Source organism: Phascolarctos cinereus, unplaced genomic scaffold (genome assembly GCF_003287225.1).
Source record: "Phascolarctos cinereus isolate Bilbo 61053 unplaced genomic scaffold, phaCin_HiC Scaffold_4;HRSCAF=312, whole genome shotgun sequence".
NCBI lineage: Eukaryota > Metazoa > Chordata > Mammalia > Diprotodontia > Phascolarctidae > Phascolarctos > Phascolarctos cinereus.
Genome location: NW_027555847.1, coordinates 265,541,837 through 265,566,895, shown reverse-complemented (window position 1 = coordinate 265,566,895; position 25,059 = coordinate 265,541,837). Strand labels below are relative to the sequence as shown.

The window sequence follows — 25,059 nt, the reverse complement described above, 5'->3', positions numbered from 1 at the left end:
TATACTAATAATGATAAAATGTGAAAATGTCACATACTGATGAATTAGATAGTGGATCCCAAGTAACTATAATATTTTAACCCTTTTATAAGTAACGATTAAGACAAATAACTTCACGGCTTATGAAAGGATTGGTACTTGATGTCCTAAGTGATAAAGATCACCCATATTTGGGTTATATCAAAGTGTCTTTAAAGTTTCCTTAAAAATGTTATTACTGCCAATGGGAAATGAGGGTGCTGGCTCTGCTATGCCCAGATCCACCAACTACTGTTGGGGTGTCAGCATTAATCAGGACAAATTCCAGCTTCTTAAAGATGGAATATTGTATGCAAAAAGCTGGGACCCAATGTCTATACATTGTAATTATCTGTATAGTCTACACAGGCTTACAAGGAAACAGAAACAAGTGATAGCAGTCAACATCATGTGAGCATTAGCATTTCAAACTCAGAAGATTTTATGAAGTTTGATTTTAGTTATTTTCTACCACTGAAAGAATGGAATAATATACTGAGGAACTCTAAAACAGAATAGACATACCACCATTATGTGAGTGGGATTGGGACATGCCCAAGTAGAGGATCACAGAGTACAATTTACTGACTCTCAACCATAGAGAATTTTCTTGGAAAATTCCTTTATCTGTCTTGGATAGGGATAGGGATTGGCCTTGTGATTTCAGTATAATAGTGAACTCCCTTGTGAGAAAATTCCTTTTACCAATTCAGGTTATTGCACCTTTTCTACAATTACAGCATATCAGACGTCTATAGAGCATTAAGAGATTAACTGACCTGCCGAAGAGCAGAAATCCAATATGTGTTAGCAGTGGAATGTGAGCTTAGGTCACATTGGCTCTCAGTCCAGATCTCTCCACTCTGACATACTGCCTCTCTGTTTCTATCAGTGATAGATCTCAGACATCATGTTAAGGAACTACTAGAGTCTAACAGCTTGTACTCATTACCTCTAGTGGTGGTACAGAAGAAAAGTAGGAAGATACAAACGTGTGTGGACCATAGGATTCCGAACAAAAGAACTAGATTAGACCAGTATACAATGCTATGAATTCAAGATGCTCTGCACTATCTCTTAGGCAGCAGGTGGTTTTCAGCACTGTATTTACAGAATGGTTATTATCAGTCTCCAGTGGCAAAAAAAATGATAAGGAGAAGGTAGCTTTCCTCTGCCCAGCTGGATTTTTACCAGGGTGAACATATGCCTCAAGGTATCTCGAGGATACCTGCTACTTTGCAATGGTTGATGGATAAAGCAGTTGGAGATATGAATTATTTAGATGTGCTGGTATACCTTCGTGACTTTAGCATTGTTGCTGTTTTTAAGAAACCCTAAAAGAACACGAAGAGAGACCGATAAAAGCATTGTATACACTGGAGAAGGTTGATCTAAAACTGTCAACTGACAATGCTCATTCTATAGAACTTCTGTTTAGTATGAGGGTTTATCATCTCAGCAAGCAGTGAACACTGACCTCAAGGTGGGGGAAGAAAGCACTACTTAAATGACCACCTTTGAGATTTAAAAACTTTTCTAGGAGTTGGAGATTACTTATAAATTTATAGAGCATTATCTTTTTATTTCTGAACCACTGATGATCTTACTGATAAATATATGATTGAAGAGAACAGAAATATAAGTTCAGGAAAGGACAATATTCTCTAAACCCTTTGAAGTCAGTTGGAGATCACTCAACATACAAATGTGAATAATCTTTTAAAGATTTGATCAGTTGCATCACATGCCTAACAGTTATGACCTTTGCAGAATCCAAACAAGGCTTCCGTTCCAGTACAGATGCTAACTTGGAAGGTTTAGAATCATTATTATTCCCACAGAGTAATGGTAATCAGAAACCGAATGACTTTTCAAATAGAACATTTAGTAACAGTGAGACTTGCTATATTGTACACATAAACTGGAGTTTATGGCTTTGATGTGAGCCATCACTGAAAAATTTACACTAAGTTCACGTGCATTTACACTATATACATTCAGATGCATAGGTTGACAATAATCCACTTACATAAGTTGACTTAAGGGATAAAAAGATCGCAATTACTCACAATTGATACATTTTGCAGCTGAGAGTGAGGCTGAAGAAAGCTCATCATTTAGCTGTAACTCAAGCTTAGAAAAATTTTTGCTTTTTATTTCTCTTCACATGTGGCCCTCTAGATCCTCAAGTGGGACCCTTTGACTGAAGCCCAAACTTCACAGAACAAGTTCTAGACTGTCCACTTATGGGAATTTGCATTCCCAATCATTTCACTCTGCATCAGTTCATACATATTCCTAGGTTTCTCATTTCTTAGAGTGCAATAAAATTTCATTAAATGAACATGTAATAATTTGTTGTCATTCCATAATTGTCAAGCACCCACTTTGTTTCCAGTTCTTTGATACAACAAAGTGCTGCTCAAATATTTTTTGTGCATATGAGTCCTTTCCCTCCTTTTAAAAATTTATTAATCTTTTTGAGTTATAATACTATTAATGGAGTCACTATTAATGGGTCAAAAAGTATGCACGGTTTAGAGAGTTTTGGGATATGGTTCCAAGTTGCTTTCCAAAACAGGTAACAGCTCCAACAGTGCATTAGTGTGCCTGTTTTCCCATAGCCCCTCCAATAATTGTCAATTTCCATTTTTGATATCTTTGCTTATCTGAAGATGAGATAGAACCTCAGAGTTGTTTTAATTTGCATTTCTTATTACTAGTCATTTGGAACATTTTTTATATGGCTATTGATGGCTTCCTTTCTTCTTTTGAGAATTGCCTCTTTGTACCCTTTTAGCATTTATTTGGGGGAAATGGCTCCTTATATACTGGTATCAAGTTCCTAAACATCTTGGACACTAGACCTTTATCAGAGAACTTTCCTACAGAGTTTTCTCAATTAACTATTTCCCTTTTAATTCTAAATTCATTGCTTTTGTTTGTGCAAAAGCTTTTCAATTTCATGTAATCAAAATTTTCCATTGTTTAGTGAAGAACTCTTCCTCGGTTCATAGTTGTGAATAGGCATCTATTCCTACTCCTCCAACATGAACTCTTACATTTAGGTCATGTATCTGAAATGATTGATCTGTATCATTTTTTTAATTGATCCTATTTATAGTTAATTGATTTTGTCCTATAACTGCCTAAGTCATGGTTTTTTGTCTTTGAATTTAGTTCAGAATTTCAGCTGGCCTGTAATAGGTTAAGTTTAGAAACCCATTTCTCTAGCTAATCACTGCTTTATTCTTGCCTCGAGGAATTCTACTAATCTGAGGGATGTGGGTAGACATTAGGGAATCTGATCCAATATATATATATACACCACTAGGTTATCTTAACTTCAAGGTTGTCTGGTTTGCTATCCAAAGAAGTCTGGGCTACTATCTTGCAGGTCGTCTAAAACAATAAACACTTCTTAGTCACAGGAGGCAAGGAGTGGGTCATTGCTAGCCCTTCCTTACCAAATTTCTAACCATGCTCTTCCCCACACCTCAGTTATATAATCAATCATGTTATCCTCAACCCCATGTCACCTACCCTATTCTGTTCTTTACTCCCCAAAACTTATAAAACTGTCCCCTTCATTTGGGGGTCTTATCTTTGCTGAGGAAGCTGAGATCCTATCTGTTCGTAAATTCATGTATGCTTTACTAATAAATTGATCATGCTCAGAAATTTGCGCCTCAGTTTACCTTATTTTTAACTGTTACATATCCATTTGGCCACCTCTAGTTATCCTGATCTATGTCTTGCCATAGGACCCAGTTGACTCCCGAGGAGAAAGTGAGGCTGGTGTCCTTGCACAGCCTTCTCTCATTTAAATCCAATTCACTTGCAAGTGATGGCATCATTTTCCTGACGTCATGATCCTCTTCAAGAAAGAAGGACAAACAACAACAATATCCATTTGGAGCTTATTGTATTGTGCTGTGTAAGCTGTTGGTCTAAACCTAATTTCTGCCATTGTTTTCCAGTTTTTCCAGGTGTTTTTGTCAAATAGTAAGTCTTTATTCCAGCAGTTAGGATTCTTGAATTTATCTGGATTACTTCTGGATCTTGTGTGCCTAATCTGTTCTAATAACTTTTTTGTTTTTTTAACCACTGCCAAATAGTTTTGATAATTACTGCTTGGCAGTACAGTAGGCGATCTGGTACCAGTAGGCCCCCCGTTTACATGATCTCCCTTAATATATTTTTGGAGAAGAAAACAGCAAACCACTCCAGTATCTTTGACAAGAAAACCCCACGGCCAGTATTGTCCACAGGGTCATGAAGAGTCAGATATGACTGAACAACAACCCTTCATAGTTTACAGAATGCATTTGGAGGAAAGGAATCAAACCTCTAGGCTGTGAGTTCCAGGGAAATCTCTCTAGGAAAGAAATAACCTGAGAGGTCAAAGAAATAGATCAGGTTGTGTAAATAGAGACAGACCCTCAGGCAGGCACCAATTAGATAAGTGTTACTGATTTCTCTCTTGAAGGCCTCCACTATATTAGTTAGATATTAAGATAAGACTAATCTCTTAGAAATGCATTATCCTACTGGAATAAACCTGATCTTTGGCAACTCTTGAGACCTCTAGGTTATGATAAAATATGATAAACATTTATTAAGCACCTGCTATGTGCCGGGAACTGTGCTAAATGCCAGGGATATAAATGAAAGAAAGTCCCTGCTCTCATGGAGTCAATCTAATGGAGTAAGATAACACACAAAAGGACACTGAGAAGGGGGGGGGGATGGAGGAGTGTCAGAGGCCACCCAGGACAGGGGCATTATGAAGATGATGATGGAGTAAAAACCAGAACACCTGGTGGCAAATGGAAAGATGGCTGGCATTTTGAGCCCCTTGGAGGCTGTGAGAAAAAATTTTTTTTGTTCCCCCTCCAAGCCTCCAGAGAGGCAGAGGCAGTTGAGGTATTACTAGTGAGATGTGAATAGCAGAGCTAGAGCAATCTCCACGTGGATGTTTCCTGGTGACTTTATCCTAGGGGAGGGAGAGTGACATGATAAAGATGACAGTGGAATTGAAATCTCCCAGAGCATCTGGTGACACATTAAGGAGATGAATATATTCTAACCTCAAGTGTTAACAATGTCTCCCCCAATCATTTGGCATCTTGTCCTTAATACTTAACCTCCCAAGTAAGAAAAGTGACTGAGTAACCTCTCTTCTTAGCTCCCTTCAGCCCTCCAGGTCTGCCCTAAGGCTGTGTAAAACCAAATACACCTTTGTTCTAGGCAACTGCTCATTAGGTGATGCTAATTTAACTCTTTATCTTGTAGCCAGCTAACTGACTCATTGACCTCCTGCCTAACAAACCAAGGTGACAACAATTCCTCTCACTGAGCATCTTAAAGACCTCTGGGTTGAAAATTTCCCCAACAGCAAATATATGCAGACCATAGCCTAGACCAGGGGTGGGAAACCTGCAGTCTTGAGGCCACATGTGGCCCTCTAGGTCCTCAAGTGCGGCCCTTTGACTGAATCCAAACCTCACAGAATCCCCTTCATAAAAGGATTTATTCTGTAAAACTTGGACTCAGTCACAAGGCTGCTCCTGAGGACCCAGAAGGCCAAATGTGGCCTCGAGGCCGAAGGTTCCCCAGCCCTGGCCTAGACCTTTTCCTTCTGAACCTCGTGAGAGGGGTGTGGGGTGTAGGTAGTTTTTGTGGGGAGGCACCGTGGCTGGCTTTAACTGGCATTGAAATCCCCTTGTGCGCACACATCAGGTTTATATAGGAATTCCTAGAAGGCCCAGAAAGCACATGTGCTAATTTAATTTTCAACCACAAGAAAGGGTCCTGCCAAAGCCTTCCGTCTGCCCCTGAGAAGCCTGTGGGGGGGGAAGGGAGAGACACGGGCAGTGACGGGGAGAGGAAAAGGGGGGACCCCTGGGATAGCAGGTGGTTCTACACATCCCAGCGCCGAGGTGGGGCGGGGAGGAGAGGAGACATCTCCGTGTCACGTGACTTCCTCCGAACCCGGTCAGGAAGCTGGGCCTGCCCTCCCGGCGTCACGTGCCCCTCCTGGTTGGGGGCAGGGTGAGGCTGGCGGTCCCGGTGGCTCGTTTCTGCGCTCTGCGCCTGCGCGCCGCTTCGCCTGCTGCTCCCTCACCTTGGTGGCGGCTTGCCTGATTCCCCTCCTGCGGGGGGAGCCTAGGCCCCGAAGTCCGCTGCGATGGGGGTCAGTCACCCGGTGAGTCCCAGGACCTGGCTAGGTGCCTGCTGGAGGGGACGGTCTGTCACAGCCTGGGGGTGGGGTGGGTAGAAGGTGGGGACTGCCGGCTACCGACCCTTCCGCATGCCCCGCCCGCCGCGTAGCAAACCCCGGGGTGTGGGGTGAAGGGCCTCTGCCCTCCGCCCCCCTTTCTCCCCTTTGGCTGCTGGGCGGGGCTCGGAGGGCGGGGCCGAAGGCAGCGGGAAGTCCCCGGCGAACTGCTGCGCTGTGCTGGGGGCGCGGGCCCGAACCCCCAGCCGCGGCGCGGCAGGGTCGTGGCGGGAAGGCCGCGGGCCGCCCCGAGTGGGAGTGGGTGCGTGTGCGCGTCTGTACATCTGTTCTCGCTCCTGGAGGCCGCGCGCCGTGCCGGCGGCCGTGGGCGGCGGCTCCTCGGAGCAGAGATGCGGATTGGGCTGCGGGACCGCGGGGGGCTGCAAGCCGGTCTTGTGCGAGTGCGGGGCGCCCTGACCGCCGGCGTCACCCCGCCTCCTGCCGCTCTCGCCGTTACCACCACCATCATCATCATCATCATCATCAATCATCATCATCCCTGTTACTGCCCAGGCTCCTCACGCTGCGGGCTAGGAGACGAGCATCGCCCCGAAGCCAAGTGCCTGGAGCAGGGTCGCAATAACGAAGTCCCCTTTCTTCCTTAGGGTAACCAGCTGTCTCTTGGGGTGTGTGTGTGTGTGTGTGTGTGTGTGTGTGTGTGTGTGTGTTAGAGTGGGGTGGTGGTGGATGTAATCCTAATTGAGAAGAATTTCGATTGTTCCCATTTGGTGGGACATCTCTCCCCTGTAAGAATCCTAGAAAAATTATGTGTCAGATCTTCTTCTCTAACACACAGCTGTAGTGTCTTGTGACTCTGGACAAGTCCCTTAATGCCTGAGTGCCCCAGGCAACTCTCCAAGCCCGGAGAATCTCAAGCTGTAAATTGCTGAGAAGGCATCCTTCAGCATTGGTAGAGTTCGTCATTGGAGTTCTCCTATACCAGTGAAATCAGGGGTCTAGTCCCAGTGTCTTAACTAGAAAAACCAGTAGATTCCAGAAAGATTCCAGTGATTAGTTTTTAGCAAATTTTTGTGGTATCCAAAAAGGATTGTAGTGTCCTTGTGAGTTAGTTTTCCCTCACGTTGTAGCTCTCTTACCTTACTCTAGTTAACATATTTGTTGGGAGCTGACCAAAATGAATAAGAAAATGATAGGATTATAGATTTTCTAGGAAGAGCTTGAGATCACGTCCTTCATTTCTTATTTTGAATATGGAAAATGGACTCCTTCTGGAACCTTAGAAGTCATCTAGTCTAATTGATGCTTAGTGGCACATATAGATTAAATGATTTGCCCAAGATCACAAAGGTAGTAAGTGGTTGGGGTAGGCTTTTGAACTCAGTTCCTCTCCAAGGCTCCATGGCTAGTTAGTATCAGAACTAGAATTTACATCTGCTGACCATTTCTAGTGCACTACACTGAGGAATTGGACAAGTTGGTATTTTCCTGAATGCCATCTTGAACAAAAGATGTATTTTGAAGTCACTGTGATTAACTTCCTCACCCCTTTGAAAACTCAGGAAAATTGTTTACATACATGGTTTCCTCCGGACTTTTCTTCTGATACAGCCACTTGAACCTTCCTCTCTAGGAATATACCTATTTACCTGTTATCTCTCCTATTAGCATGTAAGTTCCTTGAGGGCAGGAGCTGTTTGTCCTCCTTTGTACTTCCCTCATTTAGAGTAGATGACAGGAAGGACACTAGTCAGTAAACATTAAGAGTCGGATATGTTCCACATGTGGCCTTCTGGGTCCTTGGGCCTTTTGACTGAGTCCAAGTTTTACAGAACAAATACTTTTATGAAGTATTTCCCCACCCCTGTTCTAGGCACTGTGCTAAGTGTTGGGCATACAAAAAGAGGCAAAAGACAGCCCCTCTCCTCAAGGAACTCTCAGTCTAACAGGGGAGAGAACAAGCAAACATATATATGCAAATTAAGCTATCTATGGGAAATAAGAGAGGGAAGGCACTAGCATTAAATAGAAAATGAGATTTTAATTGGGACTTGAAGCCAGGGAAGGCAGTGGGTGGAGGTGAAGAGGAAGAGCATTCCAGTCATGGAGGACAGCTAGAGAAAATGCCCTGAATAGAGAGATGGAGTGCCCCGTTTGTGCAGCAAGGAGGCTGGTGTCGCTGGATTGAAGAGTATGTGTTGGAGAGCAGTGTGTAAGAGGACTGGAAAGGTAGGAGGAGACTAGGTTATGAAGGGCTTTAAATGCCAAGAGTGTTTTGTATTTGATCCTGGAGGTAATTGGGAGCCACTGGAGTTTATTGAATAGGGGGTGACATGATTGGACCTTCTATTTAGGAAAATCACTTAGGTAGCTGAATGAAGAATGGATTGGAATGGGGAGAGACTTCAGGCAGACAGACTCATCATTAGGCTATTACAGTAGTACAGATGTGAGGTGATGAGGGCCTGCACTAGAATGGTGGCAGTGTCTGGAGAAAAAGGGACTACAGGCATTTGAGAGATGCGTTACAAAGGTGAAATCAGCAGTCGTTGGCAATACCTTGGATATGGTGGAGGAGTAGGGGTGGGGTTGAGACATAGTGAGGAATTGAGGATGATTCCTAGATTGTGAGCCTGAAGGACTGGGAGGATGGTATTGTCCTTGACAGAAATAGGAAAGTTGGAGGGAAGGGGAAGGCTTGGGGAACGAGAATGAGTTCATTTTTGAACCTGTTGAGTTTAAAATGTCTACTGGATGTTCATTTCAAGATGTCTGAAAGGCAGTTGGAGATGGCAAGATTAGAGGTCAGCAGAGGGTTTGGGACTGGATAGGTAGATTTGATAATCATCTGTACAGAGATGATAATTAAATCCATGGGAACTGATGACATCGCCAAATGAAATAGTATAGAGGTAGTGATGAGTTCAGGGTTTACCCCAAGAATGTTGGGGTACCACCTGAAATGTTGAGAAATAGACGTGTGGGTCCTGTTGTCCTGAAAGAATTCACCTGTACAGTCTCCAAGTTAAAGAAAGGCTGCTCCTCAGCAGGCTCTACTCCTAGAGGGGGAGGCAGAGCAGAGGCAGCAGAGGACACAGAGTAGCCCCTGCTTTCCGTGGGAGGCAAAGGTGGTTGTTGGGGTTGGGTGCCAAGTTTACAATTTTATGGAATAGGGGGAAAGGGGACTAGAGAATGGGAGGAGCAAGCATGGCTCCGAAATGCCTGGGATGTCAAGTAGTCCTGAGGTTCCTTTATCATACGGATAAGCAAAGAGAATAGGAAAGAGTAGGAGAAGAATTGTTCTGGAATATAGGGTGCTTTGTGAAGCACAAAAGTAAGTCAGTCCCCGGCGGGGGGCTTCAATGCATAGTCGTCTTTAATCACTTTTCTGGCTGGTCACATCCTGCATCTTATCCCCTGTCTCCAGTCCTACATCCTGCTTGCTCCATCTGCCTTGAGCACTCCTTTCTACATCATCAGTAGTAGAGAAGAAGGTCCTAGACAGAACCCTATGGGACACCTATAATTAGAGCAAGTTATCTGGATGAGGATTCAGGAAAGAAGAGTGAGGAGGGATCAGATAAGAGGAAAATCAGGAGAGAGTGGTGCTTCACACTCCTAGAGAAGAGCAGAGGGTGATCAACGATGACAGAAGCTGTGGAGAGGATTGAGAAAGGGCCATTGGATTTGGCAGCTAAGAGATCATTGGTAACTTTGAAGAAAGCATTTTCAAGTGGAATTCGTGAGGTTGGAAGATTGTAAGGGATTAAAAAGAGAGAAGAGAAAGTTAATAATTTCTTGTTGCTTGATTGCCTTAAATGATTCATGGCCTAATGAATTATTCAGTATTTGGTTTGTTAACTATTTTTTTCTAGGTTACCCCAAAAATTTTAGGACCCTTTTGGTTGTTGAAAAGTTGATTTTATAGTATCATAAGCTTAGAGCATCTGGTGCCCCTTTTTAATTTTATTGAGGAGATTGATTTCATCTACTTATGTTCATAGACTGTGAATGTTATACCTAGTTGAGTCATAAAAATGTAAATTTGTTAGAAATAAGAAAGTAAGGAAGGAAATAAGCATTTATTAAGCATCTACTATGTGGCAGGTCCTGTAATAAGTGCTTTACAAATATCCTATTTGATCCTCACAACAGCTGGGAGGTAGATATCCCCATTTTACAGTTAAGGTTACTTGACTTGCCCAGAGTCACAATAGTCTGAGGTCTTCCTGACTCCAGATACAGCCACTGTGCTCCCTAACTGCTTCTAGGCAAATACCACCACGATATTGTATATACCTTTGGAATATGTTTTTAATTTGGAAGATTCATTATCCATGCTGCATGTTTTAAAGAGAATTTCATGAACCTGGGGATAATGACCATGTTGATAATTAATCAGAACACAGAATCTTGAGCAGTTCACATCCAGTACTGTACATCCTGTTCCTAATGTCTTTACCAGATCAAACTTGATAGGAAATTTTAAATCTATGTAGGCTGTGTGAGGGTTTCACAGAATTCTAATTCTCTGGCTCAAGTCTTTTTTTTTTTTTTGCAGTCTGAGGAACTGTGTACAAAGCTATTTATATTTGTATATAAATATATGCCAGATTCTGTCTTTGTTCTAAAATGTTAGCCATTCCACAAACATTGAGCTCCTTCCTGTGCAATGTACTGATTAGGGAATAAATTCATCAAGAGGGTTTTCATTTTTGGACCTCATCCAGTGTTACCTTTTCATCGGATTAATTTTTTTTTTAAAACCTGGACTGAATAAAGCCCCTTTCTCAGGTTTTGGATTTCTTTTTAAATTTATTTTCCATATCTGTGGTGAGAAGCAGTATAGAATAAAGTACAGAACCTGCTTCCTTTTCGTGATGTCTTGGGTTCAAACCTCTCCTCTTACATGTGCTATGTATGCAACTTTGGACAAATTTTCTCTTTTAAAAAATTATTGTTAATGTCTTTTGTTTTCATATAGCCTAAATTTCCTCCTGTATCCTTGTTACTTCTCCACCTCTGCCACCACCATCACTTCTCCCCTCCCCACACCTCCATAAGGAGCCATGGCATATAACAAAGATTTTTTTAAATAACAAGAAAAAGCAGCAAAACCAATCAGTTTATTGGAAAAAAATACCTTTGGTCTCCCCATCTTTGGAAAATAGTGGAGAAAAGTATCTTTTCACATTTCATTTTTTAAGGCCTAGCTTGTTCTTTGTAATTTTGCAACATTCATCTTAGATTGTTATATTATGGTGGCTGTTATTTCTGTTTACATTATTATAATTATTATGTATATTGTTTTCCTGATCCTGCTTACTTCACTTTGCATAAATTCACATAAGTCTTTCCATGCTTTTCTATTAATTATATTCATTGTTGTTTCTTACAATACAGTAATATTCCATTACATTTATGTACCACAGTTTGTTTAGTCATTCCCCAGTTGATAGGCATCTAATGTACTTTGTTTCTAGTTCTGTTACCACAAAGTGCTGCTGTAAATATTTGTTTTATATGTGGGGGTATATGCCTAGCGATGGAATCTCTGGGCCAAAAGGTATTTTAGGCACTTGATTCACATGATTCCAAATTGCTTTACAAAATATTTGTACCAATTCATAGCTTCATGAACAATGTATTGGTGTACCTATCTTTCCACAGCCCCTCCAAGAACAAGTATTTATTTTGTCATCTTTGCTATTTCATAGGATATAAGTTGAAACTTCAGCATTTGCATTACTCTCATTAGATCTGGATCTGGCTAGTCTGACTTAACCTCTTAGTGTCTTCAGGCAGCTCTTTAAGAATATAAGTGGGTGAGGGTAGATGAAGAAATAACCAATTATATAGAGCCTACTATAACTTTAACCTTAATCCTAATTTCTGCTATGTACTGTGCTAAAAGTACTTCTTTACAAATCTGTGGGATAGGTGCTATTATTATCCTCATTTTACATTTGAGGAAACTGAGGCAAGCAGAAGTTAAATGATTTGCTCAGGGTCATACTCTTAAATGTCTGATGCTGGATTTGAACTCAGCTTGTTATGACTCTGGGTTGTGCCACCAGTTGTAGAGACTAATGAGGTTCTTTCCTACATCTATGAAATCACAGGAGGTGCTGTAATTTCATCCTCCTCATCCCCCATCTAACTCCCAAACTAAGTATGGCACAGGAAATGGTAGGCTTAAATTTAATTTTTTCCCAGTTATAAATTATTTCAGTTAATGAGGAAAAATACTAATCTGTATGAAATTTTTTCAAGCAGTGCTTTTTTGGGCAGTGTTAGGTAGTAGTTAGGTAGCTTTGTGGAGGTGGGGTTATTAAAGTGGACCTTGAGGGAAAAGGAGTTCAGTAAAGATTGGGGAGGTGGGGAGAGAATATAAGCAGTGAAATACTGAAGGCCTGAATTATGGTGGTAACCAGTGAGAGTGGAAAAGAGGAGATGGAATTCTGCCCGGGTCATCTTAACACCACCCAAATTACAGTGGTTTCCTATTAGCCCTAGGGTCAAATAGAAATTCCTTTGGCATATAAAGCTTTTCAGTCTGGTCCCTTTCTACCCTTTCAGTCTTCTTATCCATTATTCTGTGCTCTCTGGTCATGTTATACTTGCCATTCCTCACACAATGAACCCTCCTTCCATTGGCCACCCTCCATGCCTGTAATTCTTTCCCTTCTCACCTTTTGGAATCCCTAGTCCTATGAAAATTCAGTTTACCAGCAATACCACTTCTAGGTCTGTATCCCAAAGAGATCATAAAAACAGGAAAAGGACCCACATGTACACAAATATTTATAGCAACTCTTTTTGTGGTGGCAAAGAATTGGGAATTGAGGGAATGCCCATCAGTTGGGGAATGGCTGAGCAAGTTGTACTTGAATGTAATGGAAGACTATTGTACTATAAGAAATGATAAGCAGGTGGACTTCAGAAAAACCTGGAAAGACTTTTATGGACTGATGCTGAGTGAAGTGAGCAGAACCAGGAGAACATTGTACACAGTAACAGCCACATTGTGGGATGACCAACTTTGATAGACTTAGCTCTTCTCAGCAGTGCAAGGATCTAAGACATCTCCAAAAGACTCAGGATGGAAAATGCCATCCACCTCCAGAGAAAGAACTGTGGAGTCTAAATACAGATGGAAGCACACTGTTTGCTCTGTCTTTTGTTGTTGTTGTTGTTGTTGTTGTTGTTGTTGTTGTTATTCTTTCACGTGGTTCCTCCTATTGGTAATGTGAAAATGTGTTTGATATGAATGTATATTTAGAGCCTGTTTCAGATTACACACCATCTTGGGGAGCAGGGAGGAAGAGACAGTTTAAAACTCAAAATCTTATGGAAGTGAATGTTGAAAACTAAAAACAAGCAAATAAATAAATAAATGAAACAATGAAAATTCAGTTTAATTGCCATTTCATACATGAAGCTTTTCTTGATTCTCCCACTTCTAGCTGCTAATGCTGTTCCTCCCCAAAATACTTTATATTCATTTTGTATAGTCTGTTGTCTCCTGTTAGCTCCTTAACGTGTTAGGGACTATTTATTGCACTTTTTTCTTTATATTCTTAGCATAATGCCTGGCACATAGGAATTACTTATAATAGGTACCTAATGATTGTCAAATGGATGTGAGCGATTTTATAGAAAACAAGCAGCCAAACTGAGGAGGTTTCAAGGATGAGGAAGGGTGAAGAGTCAGATTAATCGAAATAGAGAAATTAGGAGGTTCAAGTTTGGGTGGTGGGAAGGGACAAGGAGGGTGGAGTCATTTTTTGATGTTGAGTTTGCAGAACCAGTGAGAATTCGGGTGATATCTAGCAGACAGTTCGTGTTGTGGGACTGGAACTCAGAAGAGGTGTTACAGGACTGGAGAGAGAGGAATCATCTGCACAGGGGTGACAAAGCCGCGGAAGTAAATGACATTATCAAGAGAGAAGTCAGTGACAGAATATTGAGGGAACTGCCCCACATTTAGGAGGCAAATGGATGAAAAGAAACCAACAAAGGAGGCCAAGAATGAGTGGGTCAGAGAAATAATATGAGAACTGGGTGAGAGTAGCAATGGGTTTGCATTTTGAGTTTGTATTTATGCAGTAATAGGTAGTGTGCAATGTTGTAGAAAGGTCAAAGGAGATGTCAAGATGGTTAACATTTTGCAAGCCATATAGGTTAGACTGATAAACAGAAAGAGAACGAATTGAAGCTTTTGTGTGTGCTACGTCAGTATGTGCACAGACGTGGGCTGAAAAAGTTAAACTAGGGCAAGTTAGTTTCATTAGTGAGTGTAAAAAATATCCTCTATAACCTAAGGAAATTGTTATGAATAATATACCATAGGGTTAGATTTAGTGGAACTCATGCGTCTTCCTAAAGTATCATGTGTTCACTGGGTTCTTAGTAGTGTCCTAGTTGGAAACAGTGAAATGAGCAGAACCAGGAGAATGTTGTACACAGTAACAGCCACATTATGGGATGACTGACTTTGTGGACTTAGCTATTCTCAGCAATGCAAGCATCTAAGACAACTCCAAAAGACTCATAATGAAAATTGCTATCCATACCCCGAGAAAGAAAATGGAGTCTGAATGCAGATGGAAGCATACTGTTTGCTCTCCTTTTCCTTTGTTGTTTTGTTTTATTGCGCTTCATTCTTGTGGTTCCTCCCATTAGTTCTGATTGTTCCTTACATCATGATTGATGGGAAGATACGCTTAACATGAATGTATATGTAGAGCCTATATCGGATTGAATGGGAGGAGGGAGGGGGGAAGAATTGGGAGGTGGAGAAAATTTAAAACTCAAAGTCTTATGGAAGTGAATGTTGAAAACTAAAAATAAATAATTTAAAAAAAGAAGATAAAGAGTGGAAAACCTCCCATACTTCTTTTCTTTACTTTGTCAGCAGTCAGTAATAGAATGCTCTTCTATAGGGTTGCACATATTTTACATTTGAGGCTCGGAGAAGCAGCAGAGTGGAGAGATTGTTTGGCTAGGAGTCAGGAATATACTTGGTTTCAAATTCTGCCTCTGGCACTTACTGCCTTTTGGGCATGGACAGATCACAGATTCAGTTTCCTCAGTTCTAAAAAGGAGAAAATACCTGTCACACTGATTTCCCAGGACTGTTGAGAAGCTCAAATGAGCTCATTTATGTAAAGCACTTCGTAACCTTTAAAATGCTGTAGAAATGTCAGCTAGTATTGACATGTGCCATTATAGATTATTTCAAGTGATGTCAGAGTTGTTCATCTCCCTGAACATATTATAAAATAAGAATTTTTGAGCTTAGAGGGATCTCTAAGAACATCTAGTCCAGAGGTTCTTAACCTTCTTATGTTATGGTCATCTTTGGCAGTCTAATGAAGTTTATGGACCCCTTCTTAAAATGATGTTGTAAAAATGCATAAAATGGAATCCGTAGGATTACAAAGAAAAGCCAGTTATATTGAAATGCAGTTATCAGAATATTTTTTTAATTAGACCTCAGGTTAAGAAGCCCAGGTCTAATTTAATCATTCCACTGAATCTGCCATCTTGTGAGAACTATAAAAAGAATGCTTCATTAATATTTTAGATCCAAAGGATTTAAAACTGTAAAAGAGAACATAGAGATCTTCTAGTCTTCCCCCCTCCCCTCCTTTTTACAGACTGAGAAAATTGAGGCCCAGAAAGCTGAAATTACTTGCACAAGTTGTTGTTCAGTCATTTTTCAGTCATGTTTGACTCTTCATGATCCCATTTGGGGTTTTCTTGGCAAAGGTACAGGAGTGGTTTGCCATTTCCTTCTCTAGCTTATTTTATAGATGGGGAACTGAGGCAAAGAGGATTAAGTGACTTGACCAGGCTCACATAGCTAGTAAGTATCTGAGGCCACGTTTGAACTCAGGAAGATGAGTTATCCTGACTGCAGGCCCAGTATGATGTCTGCTATACCATCGAGCTGCCCCAAACAGCTATTAATTAGGAGAGCTGAGACTCATATTCAAGTCCTCTTGACTCCACAATCCAGTGTTTTTACCACTATGGCACATCACCATTTCTTGGTGTAGTCATTTAGCTTAATAAATGTCTGCTGGTCAAATAATATGATGGTCTTAAGAATTTTAAAACTACACTCTTTGGTTATTGGCGCCAAGATGAACCCCAGCACCCCCAGCCACCCTATGGTCTTGCTTTTTGTGGGGGGATCTACACCCTAAGGTGACCAAAGCAATGCTCTACAATAAATTCAGCCCAGCTGGGCCCATCCTCTTCATCTTGATCTGCAGGGACATGATCACTGACAACTCCCAGCAGCCGACAAACGCTGGATGCTCATTAGATACAGTGAATTTTGATGTCACTAAGGGCATGCCAGTGCATCTCATGTGGTCTCAATGTGATACATCCCTCTGTAAAAGTTGTGTGGGCAATATAGTCATCAAAAATTTTGATAAATCCATTGATAATAAAGGGTCATATGGTACATCTGCTTTTTGGAAATATCCTTGTAAGGTAGTACATGATGAAAATGGGTCAAAGGGCTCTGGATTTATACACTTTTGAGACACAAGAAGCTGCTGAAAGAGCTATTGAGAAAATGAATGGAATGCATCTTAATGATTGCAGAGTCTCTCTCAATTAAATCCCTAAAGAAAGACAAGCAGAAATTGGAGCTAGAGCAAAAGAGTTTACAATGTTTACACCAAAAATTTTGGTGAGGACATGCATGATAAAAGACTTAAGGAGCTCTTTGGCAAGTTTGAATCTGCATTAAGTGTAAAAAAGTAATGATTGATGGAAGTGGAAAATCCAAAGGTTTTGACTTTATGAGCTTTGAAAGACATGAAAATGGACAAAAAGCTGTAGATGAAATGAATGAAAAACAAATGTGTGTTGACTGAACTTGGAAAAAGGTGGAACATACAACACAGCAAACACAAATTTGAACAAATGAAGCGGGATAGGATCACCAGATAACCAGAGTGTTAAACTGTATGTGAAAAATCTTGATGGTCTTGAAAATAGTTCTCACTATTTGGTACTAGTGCAAAGGTTATGGTGGAAGGTGACCCCGTCAGAGGTTTGGGGTTTTTACATTTCTTTTCACCAGAGGAAGCCACAGTCACAGAAATGAATGATAGGATCATTGCCGCTAAGCTGCTGTATGTAGCTTTAGCCCAAGCAAAGAGGAGCAAATGGCAAATGTCTGAGCTGTGCTCAATCCTGTGTAATCAACCTCTCTTAACCTCCTTCATGTTACTTCATGGCAGCTATTCCTCACACTCAGAACTGTGCTGCATGCTGTCTTGCTAGCCAAATTACTGAATTGAAGTCAAGTCTTCACTGGACTCCTCAGGCTTCCAGACCTCATCCATTCCAGAACATGCCCGGTGGGACTCCCTCAGCAGCTCCTAGGCCGCCATTTAGTACAACGAAACCAGCTTCTTCACAGTTTCCATCAGTGTTGCAAACAAATTTCCACATCCCACCAGCTGGTGCTGTTGCAGCTACTCCCGCTGTCTGCACAGTTCCACAGTTTAAATATGCTGCAGGTGTTCACAATCCTCAGTAGCATCTTATCGCAAAACCGCAGGTTACATGCAGCAGCCTGTTATTCATGTGCAGGGTTTAACTGCATCCATGTTGGCATCCATCCCTCTTCAAGAGCAAAAGCAGATGTTGGGTGAATGGCTTTTTCCACTCATTCAGGCCATGCACCCTACTCTGGACAGTAAAACTGTGGCATGTTTCTAGAAACTCACAATTCTGAACTTCTTTATATACTTGAGTCACCTCGAGTCTCTCCATTCTAAAATTAATGAAGCCATAGCCATACTGCAAGTGCACCAAGACAGTTAGTAGTGTCACTGGCATTCTAACTGCTTAAAAGAAAAGATGAGGGACCGTGAAATGGAACGTCTGCATCACTGAAGAAAAATACCTAAACATCAAAAAACTTAAATATTATGAAAAAAAATTGCAAAATATAAAATAAAGTAGGAAACTGAAAAAAGTAACCGTTTTCAGATGTTTTGATGGTTTTTGCTGATTTTTTATGTTTCTTTAAAAAGATATTCTTTGTTATATGCTATGAGTGCTTCAAGAGGGAAAGCAGATGGATATTGGGAGAAATTTTTGCAATGTAAAAACAAACTATCAATAAAACCTTTTTGAAATTTGTAGTAATCTTCCATCTAGAAACAGACTTTCAACTGTTCAAAAATTTTATTCAAATTTTTGCCAAATCAAGAACTAGCAGAGAAATCAAAATATTTTAAGGAAAAATTAACAGCCATTTTAAGGCAAAATGGGAAATATTTTCCATAGTTACCTAGTGAAAACAATACTTGTTAGAGGAAATAAGTAGGCCTTCTATTCCTATGTTAAGGTCATACAAGATTGCGAAATAGGTTCAACCACTTAGACAGCCTTTTTTAGTTTTGCTTTGATTATCAAGCCAGGCATAAAATAAGACGACTTATGCTTGCAAAAGGTATTTGCTATTGAGAATGTTAAACAGGAAGTCCAAATTGGAGGGATTTCTTCTAGATAGTGAGGTCTTCCAGATGCTTTTGAATCCCAGAATAATTTTAGGGCTTTTTCAATGAAATGTGAAGTCACTCAAAGCCATTGGTCTGTTTTTGTGTGTTTTGATTTTTGCTGTGACTGGTTCATGGTTTAGTTATACAGAAATGATTCTGAAATAATTCCCAAGTTACCGACCTGTATATTGAGGTAGTCGATTTTATATGTGATGATGTTTGATGCTTTCAGCGTCTAGCACCTTCTCACCCTCTTAAAGAAAGTATGCAGGAGCAGCTAGGTGGCTCAGTTGTTAGAGCAGCGGCTCTGGAGTAAAGAGGGCTTGAGTTCAAATCCAGCCTCGAACACTGTGTGACGCTGGGCAAATCATTTAACTCTGATTGCCTAGAAAAAGAAGTATGCACAATTATACAGGATTGACACTTCTGAGTTGTCTATAAGACTGCCTTCTCTCTCCCCCCTTCCCTATGCCCATCTTCACATTAAAGTTAGAGTGTCCATTTTGGGAGGATCTGATCAGGTTTTTAATACGATTCTCCAGAATAGATGCTAGCATATAAACTAGAGTTAACTTGATGGTAGGACTCAGAATGAAGTAATGGAGGTTTACCTCATTGATACTTATTGGAAGCACCTCCTTTTTTTTCTCTCCTGGAGGAACCTGTGAGTCGTTCTTCCATCCAGCTGTGGCCTCCTTATATCTTCTGGTATATTGAGAATATTGATGTGACTCATTTCCTGTAGATTTTGCCTTGAGTACTAATAGTTAATATTCATAAGTAGTCTCTAAAATGTGATTTCTTCTGTCCCCTTTTCTGCCACTTCCCAGAAAGCCATTCTTTAACCTAACTGTAACTGAACGTTTACTGTGAACCTTCTCTCTGCTTACATATTTGATATGTGATTTTGCTGTATACTCTTTCAGAATGTTTTGTAAGTGTTCTGAATGGGTTTTATGTGAATATTATATTGTTCTAGCTACTGTAATTTCTTGGAGGATAGGAACCTTTTCTTTCCTTTCATCTTGGAAGGAGGGGAATGTCTTAGCATCCAGGACCTTGGTTAATGTCTAGATCAGTGCCTTTTTGTTACAGATGAGAAAATAGATTAAGCTTGGAATGTTCTCCCTAACCCTAACTCCTCCACACCTGATCACCAATCTCTTTAGCTTCCTTGAAGTCCCAGCTAAAATTCCACTTGTTACAGGAAGCCTCCACCCCCTTTTAAGTCTAGTGCCTTCCTTGTTAGTTATTTACTGTTTATCTTGTAGCAACTAAATGACACAGTGGCTAGAGCACTGGGCTGGAAATCAGGAAGCCTCATCTTCATGAATTTGGCTTCAGATACTTACTAGCTGTGGGACCCTGGGCAAGTCACTTAACCCTATTTGCCTTAGTTCCTTATCTATAAATGAGTTGGAGAAGGAAATGGCAAGCCACTCCAGTATCTTTGCCAAGAAAACAGCAAATGGGGTCTTGAAGGGTTGCACACAACTGAACAACACATTTATCCTGTACGTAGTTTGTTTTGTATGTGTTTGCATGCTGTCTTCCCCATTAGATTGTAAGTTCCTTGAGGGCAAGGACTTTTTGCCTCTTTTTGTATCCCCAGCACTTAGCATGATACCTGGTACGGAATAGGCTTTTAATAAATTATTTGATTTGATTAGTTGTCCAAGATCACAGAGGTGGGATTATGATTTCCTGAATACTTCATTTTGCTGCCCTCCCTATATACTCACTCGGTCTTGAGCATGTTTTGGTCAGCTCTTTGTCCTGAATGCTTACTAAAGTGAATAACTGGAATGTGAAATTGAAAGAAAATTTTGATTATTTTGATTTTGTTCCAAAAATTTCTCGTGTTTCTTTAGACTGTGATCTCTTAGATCAGTTTTTCTGAGGTATCTTTTCCAGATTTTAATCCAATTTTTAAATCATCTAATCTAAGGTTTTTCTCCCACTGGAATCTGCAATTTAGAATTTTGTAATTAAAAGAGTGATTTTTAAAGGGTTTTAGTATTCTTTACTGCATAATGTTATATTATTATGTAAGCCCCAAAATGAAAGTGATTCACAGAGCCATCCTTAATAGATGCTAATTGTCCAGTCTGTCCTGGGACAAATCTTACTATATCCTATATTCTGTTTTGATCATCCTTCTGATGAAAAATTTTTATTCTGTGAAAGCAGATTAAAACAAAAAGAAAAAGGACCCACAAAGAGGAGTTATGTTGGAGGTGGGATCTAGGAATGAAAATACCAGATTTTTTGAAGTGTACTTTTTAAAAAGCAGCATCTAGTAAAGCCACTACACCCCCCTCCCCCAACTACTTCTCTGGTCACTTCTTTGTTTTGAATGCTATTAAAATAAATTGTTGAGATATTTATGAAATGAAAAGTAAATTTTGATGAGTTTGATTTAGTTCCCAGAATTGTATCTCATATTTGTCTTTAGATTGAGATCTCTTAGATCAGTTATATTGAGTTATTTTTGAGATTTTAATCCAAATTTGTAAAAATCTTATGTGGGGCAAGTAGGTTGAGGTGATATACTCTGGTTCTAGGCACTGTATTTTTCATTATAATAATTTATTTGATATATTAGAACATGTGATAGACTAAGGGAGCAAAGTGACTATAGGCACAAATTTAGGAAATATTTTGAATTCTGGGGAAAATATTTGTGGATCAGAACATACTTACAAGCTTATTCATATGCCATATCTTTTGTAGGTAAAAAAAATTCCCATATGAAGAAGAAAGACTTTCTTCAATATGATGGATTCAGAAGCTCATGAAAAGAGGCGAAAAATCCTGTCTCCTCCACAGCAGGATATATCACCTCAAACTGTTAATGAGTTTAAGCATTACCTTTGTGGCTGCTGTGCAGCCTTTAACAACATAGCAATCACATATCCCATTCAGAAGATCCTTTTTCGGCAACAGCTGTATGGACTTAAAACTCGAGGTGCAATACTTCAGTTACAGAAGGAGGGATTGCGAAATTTGTACAGAGGAATTCTGCCTCCATTAATGCAGAAGACCACAACATTAGCACTTATGTTTGGTCTCTATGAAGATTTCTCTTCCATTCTCCGCCAGCATATCAGTTCTGAAATTGTAACTCGAAATGCGGCAGCTGCTCTGGCTGGTGCAACAGAGGCACTTCTTACACCACTGGAACGCGTACAAACATTGCTGCAAGACAACAAGCATCATGATAAATTTGGAAACACTTATCATGCTCTCAAGGCTTTGAGATCCTATGGAATTGGAGAATATTATCGAGGTTTGATACCCATTCTTTTCCGTAATGGCCTCAGCAATGTACTATTTTTTGGCCTTCGAGGACCCATCAAAGAACATTTGCCTGAAGCAAAATCTTGTAGCGCTCATTTGATTGATGATTTTATCAGTGGAGGTTTATTAGGTGCCATGTTGGGATTCTTGTTTTTTCCAGTGAATGTTGTCAAAACTCGAATGCAGTCTCAGATTGGTGGGGAATTTCAGTCTTTCCCCAAGGTTTTTGGAAAAATCTGGCTAGAGCGTAATGGGAAATTGACACATCTTTTCAGAGGCGCCCATCTGAATTACCATCGATCCCTCATATCCTGGGGCATAATCAATGCAACTTATGAGTTCATGTTAAAGCTTTTATGAAAGATGTCATTAATAAATCCCAGTAATAAGCTCAGTAGAACTTCCAAGAAGACTTCAGTTATACCCTGGTGAACAGGCTGAATACTAGACAGTGTCATAACTCAAACTGAGCAAGATGAAACATGAGCAAAGTAATTTTTCTTTGGGATAAAAAATGAGAATAAAGGTTTATGGGTAGCAAAGTTAAAATTATTTTTATCAGTACTTGCTAGGTCTAGAATTTTGTTATCATTAATTACCATCAGTGTTGATGGAAAGGTTCAAAGTCCAAGATGAGATTTTTTTTTTAATGTAAATTCTTTGAACCATCTGTATTAAAACTTGAGCTGCCATGAACAGCTAGAGAAAAGAGCCCTAATGTCCTGTGATTTCTCAGGCATTTTGTGCTTTTCTCTCTTGTTTACTCTCTAGAGCTGTAGAAAAGAGTCTTTAGTTTTGCAAAACAGAGAAGAGAAGCAGCTCTGTTAGATATGGGCTTTTCGTGAAAACTGCCTACCTTTACTGTAAAGCCAAATGTGTACAGTCACCAAAACTGTGTTGCTCTTAAGTCACATAGGATTTTATTTGTGGTGATGGAACTGAGCAACTTTTATTCGCAAAATAACTTCCTGTTCTGAAAGACTCTAAATTAACAATTATAAGCTCTAGTTCTTTTCTAGATGTAATTCTCTTTATTTAATTGATCCAAGATTTATGTTGAACCCTTCTTGAATAACTTCAGGTGTTGATTTATTCTTTTTAAAGTTAATTTCATCACAAAAATGAGGAAACTTGAATCCGTTTGTCCTTTGAAGCAAAAATTTTCATTCCATTCTCACATGGCATAAAACTATGTTTCATTGAATTAGTGCTTCATCAGCAAAGGTGTTTTGTTTCCTTGCATAGTCAAAGTTAGGTAATTTGAAATTCCACTAACTCTATATCCCTTCTTCCTCCCTCCCTCCCTTAAAAAGAAGCCGCTTTATTTAGTTGTTACTTCATCTCCACCTGAGGTATGTGTCCTGGCTTTGCAAAAGTTCGTTATTTTGTAGCCTATGCTTTCTCTGGTTTCTGAACATAAAGGAACAAACCTGAAGTCTTGCTTTCTTTTAGACTAGCTAATTTTTGCATTCACTTAGTAAATTTGTGTTGGGACCCAAATTTTAGATTATCTTCATAAACCATAAAACTCATTCAAGTCTTAAACTCCTGAGTAAGACTTTGGAATTTTAGCATTTGATGCTAACGAGATTATCTTGATAGCTAGTAGATAAACAAATTGGAAATATCATTTACTGAAGAAATGGGATTTAAACCTTTTTTTTTTCTTCAGGTAAATAACATGGTTGAAATGACTGACATAAATCAGAATTTTACAAACATCCTGAGAAAATTATTTTACCTATAAAAGAGCTATTAAATATTATTTAACTAAAATAGGTTGGTTTTAAATACCTTACATCAGTGACTTTTCAACTTAGAACTGCTGCCTCCTTTTTTATAGGAATGATAAATGGATGTTGTAAAGCAATTTAATGTCCTAACCTTGCCATACAAATGTTTTAATAATCTGTGAGATTCTGTGCTTAAAATCAAGGCTTTAACCAGTGGCAGTTTCCTAAGTGTTGCATGGAATTAATTAGTGAAAAGTCCGGAAAGAATACATGCTTCTAAATGCAGTATATGACTGGCTGAACTAGTGAATTTTGACATCTTCTCTCCAACTATATGAGATGAGAATCTAGAAAACACCATTTTTTGAAAATTGCTTTATATAACAGCATTAACAGCTGTAAAGCAGCTCCATTTTGTTATGCTGTAAATGAAAAGGTATCTTACAAACTAGCATTAAGGATATTATTAACACTATTCAGGGTTAAATGTTACCATTTCAAATCACCAAATATGTGTGTATGGCAACCTAAAGTTTAATAAATGGAAGACGATTTGAGCAAATTGAGTGGAACTTTTCAGAGTTTAAAATTTTAAAAAATATATGAGGTAGTCCTTGACTTTGGTCAAGTTTTCAGACAAAACCTTTGGAAATGTTCCCAAATACTCACACTTATGTATGCATGCATTGTAAATTATTTCCCCCTCCATTGTACATTGGTCTGCTGAATTGACTATATTGTCTTTATTCCATCATGGCCTACTCCTGTGTTTACACTCCAGTTGGTAGAAGTTGTGTTCTTTTGCACTTTTGTAGACTATAACTGAAACTAGAATTTGGGGAGAATGCCTAGTTTTCCCTCTCTAAAAATGTGTTTAGTTTTGCTTTGTTCTTTTTTTAAAATAAACAAGTTGGGTCATGAGATAGTATTTTTAATGCTCCTAACTCTGATGCTATTTTGGATTTCCTTGTCACTTTTCTACAGCATGTGAAAGCCAGAATGAAGATGGTTTTGCATCACACTCTAGACATCTTAAATTTGACAAAAGATTGAATGATACCTGTGTGGATCATTTAGCCATCTGCTTTGTTCTGGACTTTAAAAGAAAGAAGTAATAGTAGGCTGGGCAAGAAGTGTTAATCACTGAATTTTCAACTTCATTATAACTGGCTTGCTGTAAGACTTTTGAAAAGGTAAATGTTGATTGAATAACTTTCTTTGAAAAGCTTTT

At 39.6% G+C, this 25,059-nt stretch overlaps 1 protein-coding gene and 1 pseudogene across 2 annotated transcripts; both read left to right on the top strand.

The window, feature by feature from the left end:
- The first annotated feature begins 6,049 nt into the window (after window positions 1-6,049).
- SLC25A51 (solute carrier family 25 member 51) lies at window positions 6,050-24,749 on the top strand. Of its 2 annotated transcripts, none has more exons than XM_021004511.2 (2): window positions 6,050-6,226; window positions 21,529-24,749. In XM_021004511.2, exon 2 carries the CDS (start codon window positions 21,571-21,573, stop codon window positions 22,453-22,455), a length of 885 nt encoding a protein of 294 aa, XP_020860170.1. In that variant the 5' UTR covers window positions 6,050-6,226; window positions 21,529-21,570; the 3' UTR covers window positions 22,456-24,749. The 2 variants fall into 2 exon arrangements, with proteins under 2 accessions (XP_020860170.1, XP_020860171.1); XM_021004512.2 differs by lacking the exon at window positions 6,050-6,226 and adding an exon at window positions 6,583-6,904.
- Window positions 15,514-18,535, top strand: LOC110220522 (polyadenylate-binding protein 1 pseudogene; annotated as a pseudogene).
- Window positions 24,750-25,059: the final 310 nt, after the last annotated feature.

What these genes read in the sequence shown, in the direction of transcription:
- SLC25A51 (XM_021004511.2), top strand. Translation starts at nt 21,571, where the DNA reads ATGATGGATTCAGAAGCTCATGAAAAGAGGCGAAAAATCCTGTCTCCT.